Source organism: Hemitrygon akajei, chromosome 16 (assembly GCF_048418815.1).
Source record: "Hemitrygon akajei chromosome 16, sHemAka1.3, whole genome shotgun sequence".
Classification (NCBI taxonomy): domain Eukaryota; kingdom Metazoa; phylum Chordata; class Chondrichthyes; order Myliobatiformes; family Dasyatidae; genus Hemitrygon; species Hemitrygon akajei.
In genome coordinates, this window is record NC_133139.1 from 22,359,109 (window position 1) to 22,383,884 (window position 24,776).

The window sequence follows — 24,776 nt, forward strand, 5'->3', positions numbered from 1 at the left end:
ACTCCACTCACTCTAAGTAAGAACTGGAATTCGATTGTAAACAAAATTGGACCATGGAATCCTGATTGGATGAGAACTAACCAATCAGGAGGGACGGAAGACGGAGGTATATATACCACCGGACTAGACATGCCCAGGCATCATCCCTGATAAAGATGGCAAAGTTTTGCCACCGAAATGTCAGTTTTGATACCATTTGATACCAAAATTGATACCAGTACCCAGCTGAAAGCCAGAGTAGAGTTTATTTTTTTTAAATTAAGGAGCACTTCAACTATCCAAATAAAGCTTCTGCAATCAAAACTCCAACATGTGTTTAATGGTAGCTTTGTTTATAAAGGGCATTTCAGTAATGCAGTTATTTCAACAAACAAATAAGGAGATGCTGAGACACATCATTAGTGATGTAACCTGGGGTCATCAGGTGTTTTGGGTCTTTCAACATCAGACACTCTTACCCAAGTGATCCAGCCAGGGATGATCAGGCCCTGGGTTTGTGTCCTAGCAGCTATGGTCCACAGGTCACACCTCTTGATCCTTAGCCATCTGGAGGCACACTTAGCGGTCTCTGAGATGGTCTCGATCAGTCCCAGTGAAGTTGGGAAAGCAAGTGGTTGAGGGTTGTCTAATTTGTGTTTTCCCGCTGGAAACGTAACCCCACTTTAAATATACAGTTCTGTTGTGATAGTCTTGTCACTTAAAGTGAAGCCTCATAGTAAATGTAACCATCTTATCAATATTAAAATTGTATTTTATCACCTGTAAATGGCGATTTCGTCAGAAAATACTATCTGAAAGTTGACCCAGATACCAGCCAGAAAAGAGTGGGTCCAAGCTGAAATGCTACTTTCTCCAAAAAGGATAAAGGTTGGGGGGGCGGGGGGCAGAGATCAAAGACGAATTTGCAATTATGATATTAGCCATTGGAGTTTGACCATATAAATGACAAACCTCGGCCTTGAAGGGTTTCTGAAGTTACGGAAAGATGACCTAGTCAGTCACCAGAGGCTGTGCCTCATCACATCATCAGTAAATTATGGTGTATTTCAACTTGCAGTAGACCTTCAATTAGATACCACACAATGAAATTAGAGTACAAGGGATTGTGCATAATATTCTTTCACGGATTGAAAATGGGTTAATGGATTGAAATGAATAGAAGGATATGTTTCCATTTGGGAGGCTATGACGAGTGGGATGCTGTTGGGATGGCACTGGGACCTCAACCATTCACAATCTATGTCCTTGAGATAATAAAGCACAGTATATTTGAGTTTGCCAATGATACAAACTCATTGTATCACTGAGTTTCATTGGAGGAGGATGCAAGACAGTCTCAGTGATTGGGAAAGAATGTAACGAATGAAACCCAACATGGAATAATTTGAGATTATTGATTCTGGCAAATGTACGGAAACTGCTGGAAACACTCAGCAGGCCAGTTACCATCTGTGGAGGGAATTGTGTTGCTCCTCTCTGTGCCTTATGGTGCATTGGACAAAAACCCTGCCATTTCTTTAGCAGTTTGTCTTTCTTTTTTTTAATGATGCTCAACCCAGCACGGATGGAAAGTGTGCGAGGAGCCGGCCGGATTCGAATCTGGGACAACTCACCTTGAAGTCTGGTACAGATGCCACTATGCCACTGGCAGGCTCGTGGAAAGATTTGGGAAGGAGAAAAAAGTGTGGGGAGTGTGGGAGAAGGCGGAATGTCTCTGACAGGCAGGGTAACCATGGGGATATCCTACAAACAAGCTTATCTGGTTATTGAGTAAATGGCAGTAGTGAAAGAGTGAAAGAATATAGGAATTTTAAAATATAGTGAAGGGAGACATGCCTGGCAGCTCAGGCTGGGCACATCCGCCACTCCCAAAGTAAAGGAAAAAGGCTAGTTCATGAACAGGGAAGACTTAGAGGCAAATACAGGCGAAGGAGACGAGCCCAGGAAGACACCTTGACTAGCATGGATGATTTGGGCTGAAGGACCTGTTTCTGTGCCATATAACTGTATGACTATGATTTTAAAAAATGGAGAAAGAAACAAGTTGAGTCAATATCACAGATGAATGACTGACACAGACAGAAAAATCAAGAGTCCACTTCAAGAATCTGAAGGAGTACAACCTGAGGCTCACTAAAATGTCTCCTGGGATTTGTGTGTGTGTGGGTGGGTGGAGAGATAGAGCAGATGGGGCCAGCACAAAATGTAAGATGATCTAATTGAAATGTATTAAATTCTTATGCAGCTTGCCATGACGGTGGTGGAGTAATCACTGGGGAGATTGGAAGTAAGTGTCACCGTCTCAAAAAAAGGGAAATGGCCATTCAGGTCTAGAATAAGAAGAGATTTCTTCATCTAGAATGTAGAGGATCTTTCTGTTTAACAGACCTCAAAGCAAAAGATTGAATACTTGGTGAATTTTGTGGAGGAAAATGGTACTGAGGTAAAAGGTTAGTTGTGAACTTACTCAATGGTCAAACAGTTTTGAGGTGCCAAATGGCCAAATCATGCCTTCGTTTCTTATGTGCTTTTCTTAAAACCGAATTTCTCAAAAAGCCAGTGTGTGTTATTGGTGTAATTCCTACGATAATGTCTAAGGTCCTTAGGGACCTTCCTCATTCTATCTATATTTTGTAACAAACCACCATTGTCTATTTCAAGGTATATGCACCTTTGGAAGTCAAACTTTTTTTACAGCTAGGTTACTCTCACTTTTCCACTACATCAAATCATTCAGATCTGATGAACAGCAGCAGATTTAAAAATATCTCAGAAACAGAATTTAAATGTCAAGTATTCCTACCTGTTTTGCAATTTGGCTGTTTTCTGAATGCTCACGCATTGATTAACAGTATCTCTTGTGTATTCAAGGATTCATGTCTCTTGTAGGCAAACAACATTACAAAAGCAGAGCAGGTTTACAGAAAGGCACTGAAAAAGAAATAATTTCAAAATACCTGTGTATTGTTGCACCCCGGTGAAAGCCTGCTGCAAGGCATCAGCTGCAGAAGGGCTTTGAGCTAAAGAGAGATGGGGAGGATGGAAAGAAGTCAGGAGAAAGGAGAGATGGAGGCAAGGTGGGAAAGGTATTTGATGTCGGGATGATAAGCAGAAGCGAAAGGGAGAAGGTGAAGTGTGAGAAGTTGAGAGACAGGAAAAACTTACAAGGAATGAAAGACAGAATGTTAGAGAGACAGAAGCGATGAAGCAAGAGTGGGAGACAAAAGGGATGGAGAGTAGGTGAGAGATGAGTGCAATGCAGAGAGGACAGCAAGAGAGGAGAGAGAACAGCAAGTTAGATTGAAGAAAATGGTCATGGAAGTGTAATAAAAGGAACAAATAAAAATAAGTAAGAAATAATGAAGAAAGGATAGATATTAGAGGAAGAATGTTGAAATAAGTGATAGGATGAAAAGAGAAAAGGGGCAGAACAATAATTGAATTAAAAACAAGAACGACAGAGGAAAAACAATGGAGAAAGAATGAGAAGGAAATTTTAAACCAATAGAAAGCAAAATAAGTTATCAATTTTGACAGAAGACATTTGAGGAAGACAAAAACACCAGTAAAATGTCAGTGTGTCAAGCAAGTGTAAGGAAGGGAAATCATTGGAAGGAAGGGGAGGGAATGAAATATAAATTGAAGAGGAAGGGAAAGAAATTGGAGCGAAAAGATAAAGAAACAAGTTAGTGTATGAACCCGACTCTAACACTGATTCACCTGCCATCAATAGTGTTTTGACATACTCAGTTAATGAAGATATTACAACTTTTTCATTGACGTGTCTGGTATTATAAATTCACTTTTAGGTTATGCTACACAGCTGCTAGATGCATTTATACCACGTGGTACCGTGGAGAGGAGTTACATTACTACAAGAATGAGGTCAGAAAGGAGGGATTTGCAGTGTAGATTGCAATACCTGGGTACGGGTGAATTCCATTGGTGTAGACGGCCTCCACCGCAGGGTGTCCATTGGGCTGGGCAGATAGTCCAGTGTAGCCATTTACCCCGATCGGAGACACAATACTAGGCACAGCAGGAGCTGCAATTCCTGGGGGAGAGGACAACCCTGTAAGGTACAACATATGTGAAAACTCCATGGATTTAAATCAACACTATCCTCCAACTCTCATCTCTAATTGGCATACTCCTGAGAAATTAAGGCACATCATCTTCCATCACCAACCACTTTGCTTGTTAAAACATCCTGTCTTAGCCAACTCCCACAATCTCTAACCTAAATGCTCAAACAAAATGAGACAAGAACACATAATCCCTTTTTAATTGTCCCATGTGATTTCAGTTCCCGGCTTTGTTGTCCAGATTTTTATGTCCAGAGCCTTCAATCACAGAACTAGCCAAGAGAAGAGAGCCAACATCCAGAGGAACTTTGCCCCACTGACCCTGCTCAAGTTGCCCTTCCTCAGTATAATTGATGTCGCTCACCATTTGGTTGGCATCCCGAAACAATCAATATGCTTGTCGGAGTATCTTCACCACAAGGATTAGGCCTGTTGGCAAAGACAGTGGTTCACCGCCATCATTAAAGTCCCCAAGGGTTGGGTAATAAATGCTAGCCTTCCCAGTGGTATCCACAACCAAGGACCATAAGGGATGGGAGCAGAGTTAGGGCATTTGGCCTACCAAGTCTGCTCTGCCATTCCATCATGGTAAAACCCCACTAAGCTGCCATGATTCTTTCCAAGACCATTGGCTCGGATGTTCAGTATCCAGTTAAAACACTTCTGTTTTGTTCCTGTGCCGTGATGGAATGGCAGAATGCCACCATGAGCCAAATGGCATATTTCTGCTCTTATGCCTTACGGAAGCTGGCTCCCTTCAACTGGTTTCTCGGCTCTTCCTTCCATGTTCAACCGGAGTGGGCGAAGGAGAGAGGCCTCACCTGATGTGGGTGTCAGGGGTGCCGCTGCCAGTCCATTCAGGTTGATGGCTGCCATGTGGTGCATCTGTGCCGCTGGAAAGGCAGCGGTTGGGTTTAAGTATCCGGTGTGCGTGCTGGCTGCCATGATGGCTGCTTGTTGCTGCATCAGCTGCGCAGGCAAAAGGAATGCACAAGTTAATCAGACGCCTCCTCCAGGCTGACCTTCACCGGAATCAAACCATGTGCAGAATCACGGCACGAGACCACCCCAGCCGCTGCAGCGGAGCTGCGGTCTGAATCAGTCCCCAGATTAGCCCCAGCACCTCGCTTCTTCACACCGGTATTTAACCTGCCTTTAAGCAGTTACTTTTCCGTTTGTAAAGTCCAAAAGCAGTATTTATACAAGGGGTATGACGTTGCAGCTCAGCTGAAGATTTAGAAGATATTTGCCAATCTACATGCGCACGCACACACACAAAATCAGGCACACTCACACACACACACACACACACACACACAGAGTGTCCCAGAATTCAATTTAACAATAGTTCATCATCAAAACCTTTCAGGCCCAACTTTATTTCTGACCCATTGCTCACCCTCCCACTTTGCCTGACACCATAACTCCTCCTGTTTTCCTCCAATCTAGGCCTTCTCTTTTGCTTTCTTTTCCTTGGTCCCATCATCCCCTTATTGAATGGGAGTTCTTGATCTGAGACATGAACTCTGCTCTAATACCTGTCCCCTTTCCAAACCAGTGTAACATTCTCATTTACTGCTGCCCCTTCCTTCGAGCTCCTCTTCAGAGAGTGGTCAGAGCTGTAGAGCTCTGGAGATAATACAGCCTTGCTCCATCACTATCACCTCGTACTGAAGCTGCTGAGTATTTATTCACATAACCCTAACTCTCTCAGACACCCACAGCCTTTCCAGCATCACAACAGCAGCTATTTTCCTGTTGTACAGTGGGTTAGGGAATTTGATCCTGGTTGGAAAATAAAGGACTCACAATACAATAGCAGCTATCATAAGCTCAGGACTTCCCAAGGTCTATAGTCAATACTACAGTCAATTCTGGAATTAAATCCTGTTGTAACATAGGAAATATGACAGGTAATCTGTGCACAGGAAGATCCCACAAGCAAAAAACGTGCCAATGACTAGATCATCATTTCAAAGTTGCAAGCTGAGCAATAAATGCTCCCCAGAACATTGCCGATAAGCTCTCCTGCATCTCCTCATCTTAACTGAATTACAACACTTTCCACAGGAAGCAGAATTAACTTTTCAAAACCACTGACTTTTTGGCAGAGGAACATTCATATGAAGGGTCCTTGACCTGAAATGTTAACCCTAATTCCTGGTTTTGCTTTCTACAGATGCTGCCTAAACTATGAAGCTTCTAGCTTCTCCTGTTTTTATATCAGATTTCTAGCATCTGTAAGTTTTTGATTTTCATGTGATGTAAATGCATCTTAACAACAATTACATTGGTTTTGGGCTTCAGAACTGGCCCATTGCTTCATATAACCTTACCTTTGTGATTTATGTTACACAGACATTGAATCCACCCAAATGATAGACTGAGCCTCACCTTTGAGGACCTTAAGATTTCATTAGGCAGTAACCTTCACTCTTCTTGCTGAAATTATTGGTCAGTGACATTTGAAAATCACAGTACACCCACATAAGAAAGCTATGGATATTCATATTGATGTTGGGGTTTACGCCTATCCTTAAATGCCCATGAATAGTGTAGCTTGATTGGCAATATGATCAACAATTCAGAGTCAACTGTATGTTTTGTAAGTCCAAATCCTAAAATTAATTAAAAGCAAAAATGCAGAGCTGGGAGTGTAAGTCTAACTTTGTTTTTACTTTCAGCGAGATGTAGTAGCGTGATAACATTTGCCATTTACATACTTTTACATATAACCTGTAATGTAATACTTAAACAAAGAATGCTTAATCAAACAATATATTTTCAATATTACTGAAATAATAAATACATATAAACCATACTACTATAGGTCTGGCTTCAATATGGACTGGAATGAAACACCCCAAGACAGAAGAACAGGACAACATTTTGCCTCTTGAACATGCCTTGCCTTTGAACATAAGAATGGCTGATCTTCCACCTCTACACCAATCTATTCTATCTCCATATATTTTGTTTCATCTAAGAAACTTAATGGTCTTATTTCTGAATGCATTAATTTATCACCTGCAACAGAGAATTCCAACGGTTTACCTGTCTTTGATGAAGAAATTTTTCTTGTTTCAGTTCAAAATGGCCTAGCGTTTACTATGGTAACACACACAAAGTGCTGAAGGAACTCAGCAAGCCAGGCAGCATCTATGGAAAGAGTATAGTTGACGTTTCGGGCTGAGACCCTTCAGCAGGTCTCTGGTTCTTGACTTGTCAACCGGGAGAAACATCATTGCTGATTTTATGATCCTGATTCCTCTTCAAAAATTTGCTTGTTTCATAGGGTCACTTCTCATTCTTCCGAATTCTAAGTAACTTACTCAATCCCTCCTCATGTGACCAACATGCCATCCCTCAAACCTTTTTGGTGAAACCTTTGCTACATTCCCTCTATTATAGCTCCTCTTATAAGCAAATAAGTCAAAGTTGTGCATGATAAGACCACATCTTAAAATTTACTTGACACTTCAGATGTGGTCTCACCAAGGCCCTTGTAATTGTACTGAGAGTTAATTATTCTTATACTCAAATACTCTAAAAATAAGAGTGCAAAATATTACTTGTGGTGGAGGTGGATACAATAGTAACATTTAAGAAGCATTTAGACAAACATCTGAACAGCAGGGAATAGAGGAATATACTGTAGATGATGTGCTGGGAGATGGAATTATCTAAGACATGGGTCAACTGAAAGCCTGGGCACAGACATGGGTCAACTGAAAGCCTGTTTTTATGCTGCACTGTTCTGTATTCTATGTCCTATATCAATGCATTCTTAGCTACTTGTTACATGTTAACTTTCAGTGACTTGTGTACAAGGACTTTCAGATCTCTCTGAACATAGACACTTCTCAACCTTCTCATCTGGTTAAAGTTGACAGATTTCTTTCACAGAAGGACATGAAAGAACTAACACTCCACTGAAGGATTGAGACAGGACTGCAGCGTTGGGTGTGCCTTCTTTTGACTGAGATATAAGACCACCAGGGACAGACAGCAAAAAAAAATACCACAACATTTTGACGAGGAACAGAAGAGCTACTCATGGTGTCCTGATTAACATTTATCACTCAAACAACATCACGCAAACATCTGGTTGTTAACCACTATTTGGGGGAACTTGCTGTGCAAAAAAAAAAATGATGAGCTTATTTTATCACAGCAGTGACTACTTTTGGAAAACATTGCATTGACTGTAAAGCACTTTGAAACACATTAAAAAGATCCCAAACTGTCTATGACAACATGAACCAATTAGACATTTAATGACAATCCAATAGCTTCAGGCCACCATTTTGAATACTAGTCATTACCAAATTTCATACTTTTTTTAATTAATTGAAATTATTTACCCCCATTGCCAAGGTAGGATTTGAACTCCCTTGGTAGGATTAAATCCAGATCACAGGAAACTTGGAAACTGACCTTAGATATTAACCACAATCCTGCCACACCACCCTCATTCCCTACACCCTCTCATCCTAAATGATTCACAAGTAAGAAGGGCAGTGGAATTGGAGGAAGGAGATCAGAAATTAGAGAAAGAATCGGGCAAGGAATGAAAAAGTAAGACCACTAGGAATAAAAACAGGTGTTAGCAATTTTGGCCCGTGTATCTGCTCTACCATTCAATGAGATCACAGTTGATCTACCTCAGCCTACTTTTCTGTACTAAAGTAACTCACACAAAATGGTGGAGGAACTCAGCAGGTCAGGCAGCATCCATGGAGAAGAATAAAGAGTCTCCATTTCGGGCTGAGACTATCCAGGATCTCAGCCCTTAACAATGACTCTTGATTCCTTTCATGTCTAGATAGCTATTGATTACTAACTTAATACTCAAAGACTAAACCTTTAAAGAGTATTAGGGAGCAAATTCCATAGATTCACTGCCATCCAGGTGATGAAATTTCCCTCTATCTCAGTTTTGAATGGCTGATTCCTTATTTTGACTTAAGGACTCCCACCACACAACATGTCCTCTACTCATTGTTACCATCAGGAAGGAGGTACAGGAGCCTGAAGGCACACGCTCAGTGATTCAGGAACAGCTTCTTCCCCTCTGCCATCTGATTTCTGAATGCACATTGAACCCATGAACACTACCTCACTACTTTTTTATTTGGTTTTTTTTTTGCACTACTTATTTAACTTATGTAACTAGTTAATAGACAAATATATACTTAATGTATTACAGTTTTTTCTCTATATTTATTTGTCATATATTTCATTGTATTGCTGCCATAAAGTTAACAAATTTCAATACATATGTGGGTGATATTAAATCTGACTCCGATTCTGCTCTATATGCAGAGAAGTAGCAACTTCACATTTACCCTGTCAGGCTTTTCAAACCATATACCATCTCAAGCAGTTTAAAGCAGGCAAGTTAGGAAAACAGGATGCCGATTTGACAAAAAGCGTTGATGTGGGAAAGGATGTAGCTGAGAGATTGGGACAGATTCAAGACCCAACATATTCAACCACACACAGGGCTAATTAATAAAACCATTTCTACACCAGTATAATATTCTTATTTGCTACTGCCCAATGCATAAAGCCCCTCTGTTGAACATTGTTCTTTTACCTGGGTTAGGAGCTATCTGGCCCTCTGGACAGTACGCTTCTGCGCCATTGGCAGGTATGGCCAGGGAACGCAGCAGCAGGGAGAAAGGTCAGACCCACACCTTGAACTCTGGTTGCCAAGGTACAAGGGAATGAGGCTCAAGTTAACGGCCGCAGTGCTAGTGCTAATTTTCATAATTCTACAAAAGAAGTCTAAAAATAACCTTGAGTGATTAAATGTTAAGAATGTCATGGAAACATAAAAATCTTACAGGGCTTGACAGGCAGACACAGGGATGATGTGTCCTGGATTTCTTTTTGTGCAAAACTATCCCTGAGGGTAAAGGATCAGCTATTGAGGATGAGATTTCTTCACGCTGAGGTGAGTGAACCTTTGAAATTCTCTACTAAGAAGTAACTAGAGGTTCAGTTGAATAGCATGTTGATAGATTCTTGGACACTAAGGCGAAACACAGAAGCACTGAGATCTGGCAGAGTATTCACCAGGTGCTAAGATGCTGTAGCCAGTTCTCTATCTTATTTTCCTCTTTTACGGAAGGAAAATCTTTTGAGGATAATGCTAATGTCGCAGAAGCATGAAAATATTGGACACAAAGGGAAATCGTTCATATCGTCATTCCTATGCTGGTTGGGAATAATCTTATTGAGATATATCAGCTATTAAAAGTGTAGGAAATAGTGATTTGAACAACTCATAAAGAAATGATTTTAGGATGAATATTCAGAAACTTCTCTTCCTACAAGCAGCACTCAATAAGGCAACAATTTTCTAGAGCAGAGGTTCCCAACCCAGGGAACGCAGACCCCTCGGTTAATGGGAGGGGTCCATAGCATAGAAAGGGTAGAGAAGCCCTGTTCTAGAGGGATTCAGCAGGTAGGACAAAACCCACAGCATATTGTTGCTATTCCAGATTATAGCATTTGCACTCTCTTGTGTTTCAGGATTGTAAACAATATAAACAACAAGAGACTGCTGGGTGATAGAATTGAGCAGGGTGGAGAGTGATGGGTGAAGGGTGGGGGATTAAAACTTTGCTGAATTGGTCCTTCAGGTAGTCAACATGGCATTTCTCATTCAGGGCTGATGAAATCTCCACCCTAGTTGCAGATGAGCGTTGATAAAGATTGGGAACACTCCCAGAATATACCCTTTCTCTAGATATTGATGTAACAAACTAACAATATATACTACAATCTTGCATTTCTTTGTCATAAAACACACCTGTTTGTAATAATTGTTTTTCTTTGTTTTTAGTTGCCTTTTCCCACCATAAGCTATCCTAATTTTTTTTGATGAAATATAGTTGATGTTTCGGACTGAGACTTTTTTCCATAGATGCTGCCTAACCTGCTGAGTTCCTCTAGCATTTTGTGTGTGTTGCTTTTGATTTCCAGAATCTGCAGGTTTCTTCATGTTTGTGCCAATTTACATCCACCTGTGAAAGGGTAAGGGACCTATCCAGAGTTGGTCTTGAACCCTTAAACTTCTGACTAAGAGCCAAAGTATACTCAAATGACCAAAATAAAATTTCACACACACCAGAGGTCATTCAGTTCATCCTGCCCGTACTAGTTCTTTGGCTGATTCATTCCCTAATCTAATCTCCAAAAAAGTCTTCACTGTATAGCAATGGTTCATTAGTTTCATTTAAGAAATCCATTGCCTCTCAGTGCATTTCATTTTGAAATACTGCTTCTTGTGACAACCTTACATTTTGAAATACCCTAGGTAAAAATTAGATTTAAATCCAATGCCCCCAGCCACATGCATCTGTTCACATCACACATAATTGACGCCAGTGCAGCTCCTATACAGATGGTTGGCAGACAGCATTATTATTGGCAGGATCCGGCCAATGTAAAGCGGGAAGCTTTGCCCAGATTCCAGCAGAAACACAATCTTACTGTTTCATGGTGTTTGGCTTTTTTTTTTGATAGGCTGAACTTGTTCTGTTTTTTTTTACAAAGGATCTTACTTCCAAGTGTTTTTCAAATATTTCCCACTATTATATATAACACTGGATTTGTCAAGGCTTGTTAGATAGTGGCCGGCTGGTGTGTACACTGCTTTTGATTAATGGCTTCATGACAATGGTGAAAGGCCATTTTTTAACTATCCACTCCATTTTCAAATCCCTTGATCTCAAAGGCACTCTGCACTCAAGCTCTGTCCCTGACTGCATGGCTTCCACACAGGAATTCCAGCACACTAAGTGGCACAGTTTTGAATTCACATCAGCAACAATCCCATGAGCCAGATGTCCACTTCAATGCAATATCTTCGCTTCCTTGCTGAAGGTTTAAATAGTTTTCTTTTAGTATTCAAGTAATTACAATTGACCAATAATCTCTTGTGACGTTGTGTTCCCCATTCTAATAATGCTTTCTCTGGGAAAAAAAAACATACTTTCTAATTAGTATCTTCTGGAGCACTAATTTGGGATTTCTACAAATAGTCGATTTTTGTTTGTGCTTTGTTCTCTTTTTACTTAGTTATCAGTCAGTGGAAATAATTACGCATCGACTTTCGGGCAAATAAAGTCTGGGTGGGATAGAGCCAGTTATACAGATCGAGCAGTCTCTATGGCCCAACTCATCCCTGCTGACCAGTGTATCTTCCTGAGCTGAGTCCCATTTGCCTGAATTTGGCTCATATCTCACTAAACATTTTCTACTATCGAATCTGACCAATTGTCTTTCAAAAATTGTAATTGTACCTGCCTCTACAACATCCTCTGGCATCTCATTCCATATATTTGCTATCCTTGTATAAAAATCATTCCCCTCAGGTTCCCTTTAAACTTGTGCCCTCGAGTTTTGGACATCCCTACTCTAGGGGAAAAATTTGTGACCTTATCTGTGCATAGCTGGAGAAACATGTTTAAAATACCTACTTCCATCCCTCCACCGTTGTGCACCTCAACATCTGTGCCACCACCTCAAACACTGAAACCCTTACACGTTCATTCTCAACTACCACAACGATCCCTACTTTAAAGTGGAGGTCGATAGGTGTTTGATTGGTAAGGATGTCAAAGGTTATGGGAAGAAGGCAGGAGAATAGGGTTCAGAGAGATGATAAACCAGCTGTGATAGAATGGCAGAGCAGATTTGATGGGCCAAATGACCTAATTCAGTTCCTTCTGCTTATGGGTGCCCTTAGTTGGCCTCCTATCATTAAACTCTCCATAAACTTTGAGCTGGATTCTGCTGCCCAAATTCCCATCTGCACCAATACATAGCCATTTAATTTAAGTACACGCAGTATGCTGGAGGAACTCAGCAGGCCAGGCAGCATCTATGGAAAAGAGTACAGTCGACATTTCAGGCCGAGACCTTCTCAGCCCAAAATGTTGACTGTACTCTTTTCGATAGATGCTGCCTGGCCTGCTGAGTTCCTCCAGCATTTTGTGCGTGTCGCTTGGATTTCCAGCGTCTGCAGATTTTCTCTTCTACATGATTGGATAAGTACACTCAGTGGCCATTTTATTATGTACATCTACTTGTTAATGCAAATATCTAATCAGCCAATCAATGGATAAAACATGCAGGCATAGTTAACAGGCCATGTTAACTTTAAAATGTTTGGGCGTGATACATACACATGCTTTAAGATTGTGTTATAGTAAAGTCTTCCCCTCTTTCAGTGTTACTGGTTGAAATGGGACAATTACCCTTACATCTGCAGAGGGCTAAGTTGATGTTAACATACTGGATTAGCTTGAGGGGGCAAAGATCATCCTGTAAAAAGCCCTGGAGGGCTGTTGGGAACATCACAAGAAGAGTGTTGGGTGGCTTATCTTGCTAGGAATATGGGTTTGTTGTGTTATGACCTACTGTAGTTTTTTTGATACCCTCACCTTGGTTTTTGTTCCAATGACTTTAGTTGATTGTAGCTTACATGATTTAATAAGGTCCAAGGATTCTATTATGCCTGAGAGTCTGTTGGTTCATCAATGCATTAAGGAAAATTATTATGATATGTTTACCACTTTTATGGTTGGATCATATTTTAACTGGGAGTGTTGGTGTGGCTGTTTTTTTGCCTGAATTACAAGTAATGATAAAAAAAAGTAGCTTACTACCCACTTATCAGTACAGACAGCAGAGCTGGTTGCCGTCCATTTAGACCTACAGTGGGAGGAGGAAATTTGATCTTACAAAATTGTAATTTGTTCATTTTCCTTTTCAGTTTTGATCAGTCTTAAAACAGGTCATTCTAGCAGTAGGCTACTGTTGGAAGCTCATCAAACGTCTTTTCACGTACAAAGTACATGTTTTCTTCTCATGGTCCCTGCACATAGAGGTGCTGAGGGGAATGACCAGATTGATTGTTCAGCTAAAAATCTGTTAAAAGTTCTCTACCTTCGACTTAGCAAATCAGAAGCTAAGGGGGTTGGTAGGGTTAAGAATTAGAGTATTATGCCAAGACTTCTCGGATAATGAGCATAAAGGGAGACACCTTTACCGAATACATAAAACTGTTGGGTTTATGGGAGAAGGGGTTACAATAAGAAGGGAAGGAATTATTTTGATATGATTTAGGATTGGGCATAATATGCTAAATTATTCCTGTTATCTTACTGGGGAACAACATTCTGGGTTGTGTAGGTTTTGTCATCATTTTGAAGCGATTGAGCATATACTATTACAGTGTGACGAATATAACGTTGAAAAAAATCAAACACAGCCTTCATTACAATCTTTGGGGATTGATAGTTATCATTTAAAAAATTAAGTTATGCAACTGACTTTAATTTAATTCATAATATCATCTTTCACTATTTACCATCTGTAGATCTTTTGGGGGTAATTTAGCCTTCATTTGAAAAAAAAAACAGTAAGGGTATTTTTCCCCAGTTCTCTACTCCAGTCCATTTGGTGGTGGTAATGCAAAGTCAAAAGAAGAAGAACAGGTTCCGTTATTATTCAGAGAAAACGTCAGAAAGGGGAAGAAATGTGATCTAAGAGCATTTGACTGTGGAATGATTGTTGGTGCCAGATAGGGTGGTTTGAGTGTCTCAGAAATGGCTTATCTCCTGGGATTCTCATGCACAACAGTTTCTAGAGATAACAGAGAATGTTGTGAAAAACAAAAACAACATCCAATGAGTGGCAGTTCAGAGAGTGAAAATGTCCTTTAGCTAAGAAAGATCAGAGGAGAAACCCAGACGGTTCAAGCTGACAGGAAGGCAGCAGTAACTCATATAACTGTGCATCACAACAGTGGTGTGCAGAAGAGCATCTCTGAATGCACAACACATCAGGCCTTGAAGTGGGTGGGCTACAGCAGAAGACCATGAACATACACTCAGTGGCCACTTTATTAGGTACAAAACACTACTCAGTGTATATTAAAGATAAAATAAAAGTCAAAGAAAAGAAGAACCCATAAGGGAAAACAGGGCCAATCTGTAAGTGAAGCCCATGGCCATAGGTGAGGTCCTGAATAAATACTTTTCATTGGTGTTCACAAAGAATCAATTGGACGTTAAGGCTGAAGAACTCATTGCGAGGGAAGGTGAAATTCTAAAGCAAGTCTCCATAATTAAAGAGGGGGTACTCAATGCCTTCACAGTCTTGATTGTGGATAAGATGTCAGATGGGATGAGATTTCTCCCAGGCAGAAGGCCAGACAGCATCTAGTGTAACCAGGTGACCATTGAGTATAATTTTTTATTGTTAAAGCGCACTTAGGTATTCACCTTGGTAATGCTAAATTAGCTACCTGGGCCTTTAAGAAAAAGCAGTAATGTCATTTTGCATGGGTGGAGTAGAACGAAGAGTTGCCATGTTCTAGAAAGGACGACGTTCGAATGCTTTTCCCAGGTGTTAGTGAGGGAAAGATTTTCGCAGGTAAAATTGATCAATGCTGGAATAGCGTGATTGTGAAGTTCCTTAATCGGCCTACTAGCGCGAGTGAGAAAAACCCATTTCAAGGTCCAGCCTATATGTATTTGGAAGTTAAGCACGTGTGTGCCAAATAATTGCCACTAAAGTAATGGTTTTGTATATTTTGTTTTAGTTATTTTTGTACTGCACACGTAACAAGGGTGGGTCTGAAGTTAAACTGAGATTGTAATGGCGGGAACTGTTTTATAAAATTTATTTGTAGTTTTTATTTTGATAGCCTGTTTCTGCAATAAAACATCTAAAACAGATAAAGGAATTTCAGACCCGAAAAAGTATTTGTTGTCCTGCGTATGTAATTTTCCCCAGGCTACAAAATATGGAAAAGAGTTAACAGTCAACATTTTGGGCAGAGACTTTTTATCAGGGTCCTGATGAAGGGTCTCAGCCTGAAACATCGACTGTTTACTCTTTTCCATAGATGCTGCCTGGCCTGCTGAGTTCCTCCCGCATTTTGTGTGTGTCGCTTGGATCTCCAGCATCTGCAGATTTTCTCCTCCAGCTGCAAGAAGTGATTGCCGATGCTTTAGCTGAGATTTTACATCTTTGCCGGCCACGACTATAGGAACAGATGACTGCAGGATGACAAATGTGGTTCAGTTTTTTTTTCTAGAAGGGCAACACAGAGAAAAGCTTGGTAATTAAAGACCAATGAGTCTAACATCGGTATTAGAGAAATTATTTGAAAAAACATTCTGAGGGTCGTGATTAATGGGATAACTGGTAAGGATTGTGTGAAGGGCAGATCTTGTCTGAATTTTTTGAGGAGGTAACAAAGTGTTTTGATGAGGACAGTGTAGATGTGATTTTCAGGTCCTATCTGGTACTGAGTAACAGAGGGACTTGGAAGTCTGAATCCACACATTCTTGAAGGTGAAAGCACAAATATAGAGGACATTAAGAGGAGGCATGATTAAGGTATAAAAAATTAAGAGGGGTATAGATGGGGTAAAGTGCAAGAATGATTTTCCTCATACCATAGGTGAATAAATTTTGAATCACCTAGTCATTGAAGACATAGGGCCAGGTGCTGGAAGCTGGAATTACTATGGATGAATGCCCACAAGCCAAATAGCCTATTTCTATCTGTATGACACCATGACACAGCTCTATATTCTGTAACTTTTATTTGTTCCCCAATCAGCAAATGCATCAACTTTAATATTATTTTCTATGTTCCAGTCACTTCATGGTCACACTTCTCTTCATCTTCAAAGTGCTCTGAATTCTTTCATTTTTAATCCTTTACACATCTCCAATGACCAATTCCTTTATCAGTGGCAGCTATATCATTAACTGTCCCACTCGTAAGCTCTTGAATTCCCACCATAAAACTTCCTCCATCTCTCAGTCTCCACTCCTTCAACACTAAATCCCTTTGACTGAATGTTTGGAACCTTATGCAGGATTGTCAAATATTGTCTTGGGACATTTCACCCTCTCGCTGGCATTATATTTGTGCAGGCTTTTGACACTCACAGCTCACAATGCACCTTCGTCTCACAGCACCACCAATCTTGTGCAATTACCTATTCTGGATTTTCCAAATTAGTTACAGCAAGGTCCCATGGGAACAAAACTTGCTTCCTGTGTGAGGACAATATCACATAAGAAATGAGTAGTGATCAGGTGTACCTGTATTGCGCAGAAAGGAATTCAGCTGATCTAATTTTCCACAAAGCAGCCCTCATTTCTTTTATCATCAGTTTTTCCAGTTATTTAAAGTCCCTGTTCACTTGGTGTCAAAGTTAATGAAGTAAGAAGCTGATGCTGCGTGGAGTTAACTTCGACATTGACTTTGGCAACAGCACTATTTGGAGTATAGGCAGAATATTTCCTTATTTGGCAAGTGGAAATACTTTATCGTTTAAACTTAGCCTACAATGCTGCAGCAAGCCGAGTAGAAATGACTGAGCAATTCCTCTGTCAATTAAGCTTGACACAGTCAAAAAGTGGCTGAGGGTGATTTTATCCAAATATGTTTTATGTAGCTATTTTCCGTGTACTGCTTTTGCTGGAAAACATACTAGGTTAACATACTGTTGTTTCTCATTTCAGAACTCCTTGAATAGACTGTTGCTTTTCAGGTGAACTGATGTTGTTATCCATAGAGGGCTTGAATTTGCTGCGTTGTATACTCCTCCCTCATTCCAACTCAGTGTTGTCAATAAATACAGTATTGAAGGCTTTTTATAGAGTCAGAGAGTCCATGTTCATGACTCGATGAAAAGCCTTCAATATTGCATTTATCGCCTTCAGTGCAACTTGTCCATTCTGACCAAGCTGCCCACCTGCGCTCATCCCACTGGCCTGTGTTTTGCCCCTTATATCTCTAAACTTTCCTGCCCATGTATCCGTAAAAACATTGTAATTGCTACCACTTTTCCAGGTGACTCATTCCACAGACCCACCACCCTATGTGTGGAAAATCTCCCCTCACATCACCTTTCAATTTTTCCCCTCTCACTTTAAAACTATTCCCTCTAGCTTTAGACTCCCTTATCTTTGGGAAAAATACTACCACCTATAATTTATCTTTGTTTCTAGTATAATATCAATTTTTTCTCTAGCTGCTGAAACTTTCTTTGAGATGTTTAATAGACGCCAAGCTTTCTGCTGTGTTAGTTAACTTGTCCTCTTCGCTTCTAAAAATTGACATTTACTCTTGGTGGGGAATTGGATCTTAGGTTGCTTCAAAGCTAAGCTTGATCTTACCCTCACCCAGCTACTAGCAACTTCTTGCTGGCTCAGTGGATGGCTCTTTTGCCTCTGATTTGGAGGGTTCCGGATTTAATTCTTATCTGGAGGCCATGGTAGAAAACCTTAGTACAAAATATGCATGCAGATGGAGCAAGCAATTAAAAAGACAAGTGGCATTTTGGCCTTTATCAGAAGAAATATGAAAGACAGGAGCAAGCCTATCTTGCTATAACTATATAGGGAATTTAGCAAGATCATATTGGGAGTGTTGGGTGTAGACTTGGTCTCCTTATCCAAGAAAGGATATATTTGTCACTGAGGGAGTGCAGCAAATATTCACCAGACTAATTATGGGTTGACTGTTGCACAAGGCAAGATTAAGTCAAAAACACAAGAAAGTCTACAGATGCTGGAAATCCATAGCACACACACACAAAATACTGGAGTAACTCAACAAGTCAGGCAGCATCTATGGAAATGAACTAACAGTCAACATTTCAGGCCAAGACCCTTCTTCAAGAACTCTGTTTTTTTCATGAGAGTTTAGAAGAATAACAGTGGATCTAATTTGAAAATTCTAACAGGCCCAGGCAAACCGGATGCCGGAAGGGTGTTTCCTCTATCTGGAGCCTGTGGAATCAGCCACTATAGTCTCAGAGCAAAGGGCAAGGAATTTAGAACAGATATGAGGAGAAATTTCTTCACTCAGTGGGTGCTGAGCCTATGGAATTCACCACCACAAAGGTAGTAGAAACAAAGTCTCTTTTTGAGAAGGAGACAGATGAACATCTAGATGCAAAAGGCATCAAAGATTCTGGGGAAAGAAGGGGAATATGGTTTGAGAAAAATGATCAGCCATGAACACATTGGATAATGGAACTGGCAAGAAGTTGAGTGGCTTACTTCTCCTCCTACTGTTGATGTTCCTATGACCTTGAAAGAAGCTGAGGCTATCAACAAATTATCTGATTGCTCTTTGTGGGAGCTTGCTTGGTTTAAATTGGCTATTGTATTTAATTTAATAATTACAGTTAATTGACTCTAAAGTACTTAAGGATATCCTGGGACTGTAAAAGTTCCATCTAAATGCATCTTTTCCTTTTCCAGATGTCATTGGAGAGATGTTAGAAGCAGCAAACTTAAATAGTTTCTATTTATCCCAATTCAGTAGATATCAAAATCAAATGGTGCTCCTTCGAAGCCAGTTTCACTGATCTCGTTCAGCACAGTCCAATGGTGGAAACTTCCAAAATGGTAGAGCTCAAAACCGTGCCATGTAGAATATTTTCTCCATCTAAACCACTCATGGGGAAGAGAGAGAGAGTTTTAACTTGGGGGGGGGGTAGTTCTTTCTTACTTTTAGCAAATTATCTTTTATAATACATTAAAACCTAAGAAATAAGAACAAGTATGGGTTACGGGATCACCTTAACTCTGCTCTGCCATCAAATTTGATCACATCAGCCCCACGTTCCTGTCTGATCCCCTCCCTCAACTGTTGATTCTTCTATAGTACAAAATCTACTTCTTCTTGAATGTGTATTCAACATACGTTTTGAATATATAAATTGTATTTGAGGAAATCCGTTGAAGAGGATCTATGCTACATGAGAACAGTCCCTGCTGTCCCAGAGAACAAACAGCAGCTGTGAAAGGAGAGATGGAAAAACCAAAAGACCCAACCACAAATCACAGCCACCACCTACTCTTGCCCACACTACTGTGAAAAAGTCTTAGGCACATATACTGTAGTCAGGATACCTAAGAGGTTTCCACAGGATAGTAAGCTGTTTTTTATATCATTTCTCACATGGGATATTTTGATTTGATTTGAAGCCCAACTGTGGAAAGACATCCATCCTCATCCTCTCTTTATTTGCCCTTGAAACAGCAATAACTGTGAGCCTTTTTAAAAATATTGTTCAAGATTTAGCAGATACAGTGCTGTGCAAAAGTCATAAGCACCTGAGCTATATACATGTGCCCAAGACTCTTTGCACAGTACTCTATGTGGTTCTAGGGTCAGCCTCTACAGCCATCTGAGGACCCACCGATAGTCAACCACTTTCGAGAACATTATATTTGACTCAGTAATCCTAGTATATTCAATGACTCAGCCTACAACATTTTGGAGCTAGGAAATTCCAAAGATTAACCCTCTTTTTAAATGGACACCATTTTCTTCTGAAACAATCCCCTCTGATTCCAGAAACCCGTCCCCCCAAGGGAAACATCCTCCAAGGATCTGTCCTTTCATAATGTGGTATGCATTCAGATTCCGACAGAGGTTACGGCAGAGATGCTTGCTTCACCTCTTGAAGTTCAGATCAACACCAGGAGAGAGTAACCGGAAGAAATGAATAGCAAATTAATCCCACAACACAAAACAAAAAGCACAACAAAAAGAAGGCCAGAACAAAGGTTTAGTGGAAAAAAATGGTGATGATAGATCAAACACCTGATGATTAATGGTTAATGAAGGGATTATTTCATAGCTCATAGGAATAGAAAGCATTCTTTGGTAATCACATTTCAACAGCAACAAAGGAATCATTTAGCTTCCAGAGAATGTTCACTCTTTATTGCTGTAAGCCATTTATTTCCAACTAAAACTCAGCATTTACAACACAAAAACTGTTCAGTTAACTTATGCCAGTGCTTATAGTCCACAGAAGCTTCCTCCCATCTTGTATCTATCTCCTTTAATTTTACATTTCCACCTTGCATGATTATCTCATTCCTTCTGACTGCTTCTAAATGAATAAAGATCTTTCCCCCTTTTCATGGTTAGGAAGGTGACATTAAACTTCTGGAATCTGGAATGGCACTTGGAATCCTGCTCCAAGAATTTTAACAAACCAGCAAAACCCTAATTAATAAAGTTTGCCAACACTGTTGCCATTCTGATCACTTTGCACTAAAATGGACTTCTTGGTTTGAATTCTTTCTTATAAAAATTGTATATAATTCATACTTAATTTAGGTTTTTCTTGTGATTAGTGCCATGATGCTTGTAATGTTGCAGGAAGTAACCTTCTCATTACTCCTATGCATATGACAATAAACTCGACTAAACATTTTCAAGGAGTGATGCCTCAAAAAGGCAGTGTCTATCATTAAGGACTCCCATCTCCCAGGGCATGCCTTGTTCTCATTACTACCATCAGGAAAGAGGTACAGAAGTGTGAAGGTACACACTCAATGATACAGGAACAGCTTCATCCCCTCTGCCATCAGATTTCTGAATGGACATTGAACCCATGAACACTACCTCACTACTTCTTTATTTCTATTTTTGCACTACTTATTTAATTTAACTATTAAAAAATATATATACTGCAATACACATTTTTTCTATGATTATGTATTGCATTCTACTGCCTCTGTAAAGTCAACAAACTTCATGACATTTATATCTGTGATATTAAACCTGATTCTGACTCTGATTCTTTGTGAAATTTTAAAGTTTAACACATTCAGAACGACTTCTAACTGAGTGTGGATTAATAGCCATGGTCTCACCCACCATACTTACCTGATCTGGACTCATCTTGGAGTTAGGTGGAAAGGCAAAGAAAGGCCTCAGCTTCAACTAAACCACTAACAGCACTGTGCTGAGCACCAGGCCCCTGGAACTTTTTGACAGTCTATAACAGGAGGCAAGGTGAGGAAAGAGCAGTCTCCATTTTCATGCCTGTGAGTCTTTGTAATAGTTGTACTTGTCCTGAATAATTAACAAGGTAAACTTATTAGCATCGGAGTTGGTGTAGTGTACCGTGATAGATTGTCTTGGACATTTCATTTGCGATTGCGAGACTCTGTTGGACAATGATAATGTAAGTTATCATAGGCTTGTTGCCCTTGTCTGGTGGAGGGACAGTCGACCTGGGAGCTGTGTAGCCTCATCTATGATGGGAACTAGACTTCAATCTTCAGGCTTGCCTGCTGCTACAGACCAGCTGAGAGACGTGGAAGTGCTACAGCGTGGTTGAGCTTGGCTGGGGCCTGGCCTCTCCCGTCAGTGCTGCCCTCCCTTGTTCAAGTGGTGGAATGACAGGCTGGACTGCGTGAGTCTGTAAACTACAGGGAGACTGCACCATCCAGCGCTGGACATTGTCGCTCAGGGTCTTGGACTATATATGTTTTTTTCTCCCGAGTGAATATGCTTCTTTGTTCATAAACGAGAAAATCTGTAGATACTGGAAATCTGAACAACACACACAAAATGCTGGAGGAACTCAGCAGGCCAGGCAGCATTTATGGAAAACAGTACAGTCAATGTTTCGTGCTGAAACCCTTCGGCAGGACTGAAGATAAAAAAACTGAGGAGTATATTTGAAAGATGGGGGGAAGAGAGAGAGAAATGCCAGGCGATAGGTGATGCTTGGAGGGGGAGGGATGAAGCAAAGAGCTAGGAAGTTGATAGCTAGGACTATGTAGTGCAAAAAGACTGCAAAAAAAGAAAAGAAAACAAGTGTGAGATAGTGTACGTGGGTTCTGATGGTAGTGGAGAAGAAGCTGTTCCTAAAACATTGAATGTGTGTCTTTAGGCTCCTGTACCTCCTCCTTGATTGTAACAATAAGAAGAGTGCATGTCCTGGGTAATGGCAGTCCTTAATGATGGATGCCGCCTTTTTGCGACAAAATCTTTTGAAGGTGTCCTCGCTGCCAGGGAAGCTCATGCCCATGATGGAGCTAGCTGAGTTTGCAAACTTCAGCTTTCAACTTTTTTTCCGATCCTGTGCAGTGGTCCTTCCATAACAGGTGATGATACAACCAGTTAGAATACTCTCCACGGTACATCTGTAGAAATTTGCAAGAGTTTTTAGTGACATATCAATTGTCCTCAGATTCCTAATGAAACATAGCCACTGTTGCGCCTTTTATTGTGACTGCATCAATATGTTGGGCCAAGCATTGACCTTCAGAGATGTTGTCTCACAGGAACTTGAAACTACTCACCCTTTCCACTTCTGATCCCTTGATGATGACTGGTGTGTGTTTCCTTGACTTCCCCTTCCCAAAGTCCACAATCAAGTATTTGGTCTTACTAATGTTGAGTGCAAGGTTGTTGCTGCAGCACTGCTCAACCAGATGATCTATCTCGTTCCTGTACACCACCTCATCATCATCTGAAAGTCTGCCAACAATAGTTGTGTCATCGGCAAATCTATAAATGCCATTTGAGCTGGGCCTGGCCACACAGTCGTGGGTGTAAACAGAGCAGAGTAGGAAGTCAAGGATCTAGTTGCAGAGGGAGGTACAAGGGCCCAAGTTTTGAAGCTTGTTGATTGGCACTGAAGGTATGATGGTGTCAAACACTGAGCTATAATCAATAAACGGCAGCCTGAAGTAGGCAATTTCCAGGAGGTCCAAGGCCGAGTGGAGAGCTAGTCAGAGACCCACTGTGACGATAGACAAATGGCAGTGGGTCCAGGTCCGTGCTTAGGCAGGAGTTGATTCCAGTCATGAACCAGCCTCTCAAAGCACTTCATCACAGTGGACGTGAGTGAAACTGGGTGATAGTCTTTGAGGCAGCTCACCCTGCCCTTCTTGGGCACGGGTAGGATTGTTGCCTTTTTGAAGCAGGTGGGAACCTCCAACTGCAGCAATGAGAAATTGAAGATATCCTTGAACATTCATGCCAGTTGGTTGGCACAGGATTTCGGTGCCCTACCATATACTATTAGGGCCTGACACCACTCGAGAATTCACCCTTATGAAGGATGTTCTGACATCGGCCTCTGAGACAGAGATCACAGTATCATTGGATGCTACAGGGATTCACACAGCTGTCGTCTTATTCTCTGTTTCAAAGTGTGCACAAATGACGTTGAGCCCATCTGCGAATGAAGCATCACAGTCATTTATGTCAGGTTTCACTTTGTAGGAAGTAATAGACTGCAAACCCTGCCAGGGCTGACCTGCATCCGATACCATCTCATTTTGAATTGCTTTTACACTCCTAAGATAGCCTTCCATAGGTCGTTCCTGGACTTCTTGTATAGTTCTAGATCACTGATCTTGAATGCCACAGATCTAGCCCTCAGCAGACTATGAATTTCCTGGTTTGTCCATGGCTTTTGATTTGATTTGGTATGTCTGGTATGTTCTTGAAGGCACACGCTCATCCACACAGGTCTTGATGAAGCCAGTGACAACTGTGGTGTACTCATTCAGATTCGAGGATGAATGCCTGAATATTGTCCAGTCTATCCACTCAAAGCAGTCTAGTAAGTGCTCCTGTGTCTCCCTTGACCATACCATCCTTGTCCTCGCCACCTGTACTGCAATCTTTCGTCTCTGCCTGTATGTCAGGAGTAGAAGTAGGAGTAGGAGGTGATTGGACTTTCCAAAGTGCAGGTGTGGGATGGCATGGTAAGCATTCTAGATTGTAGAATAACAGTGGTCAAGTGTATTGGCTCCTCTGGTTCCGCAGGTGATATGTTGGTGGTTGCTGTTCAAAGACTTCTTCAAACTAGC

At 40.8% G+C, this 24,776-nt stretch overlaps 1 protein-coding gene across 7 annotated transcripts in view; it reads right to left on the bottom strand.

The window, feature by feature from the left end:
- LOC140739817 (CUGBP Elav-like family member 4) overlaps positions 1-24,776 on the bottom strand; it is a 579,610-nt gene that overhangs the window by 15,335 nt on the left and 539,499 nt on the right. For 6 of the 7 annotated variants that reach the window (XM_073068376.1, XM_073068372.1, XM_073068375.1 and 3 more), the window contains 3 exons: positions 4,907-5,054; positions 3,923-4,072; positions 2,958-3,020 (listed from right to left, as the gene is read on the bottom strand). In XM_073068376.1, coding sequence (XP_072924477.1) covers positions 2,958-3,020; positions 3,923-4,072; positions 4,907-5,054 — 361 coding nt within the window. The remainder of the gene's footprint in view (positions 1-2,957; positions 3,021-3,922; positions 4,073-4,906; positions 5,055-24,776) is intronic. The other variant, XM_073068373.1, reaches the window with a different exon arrangement.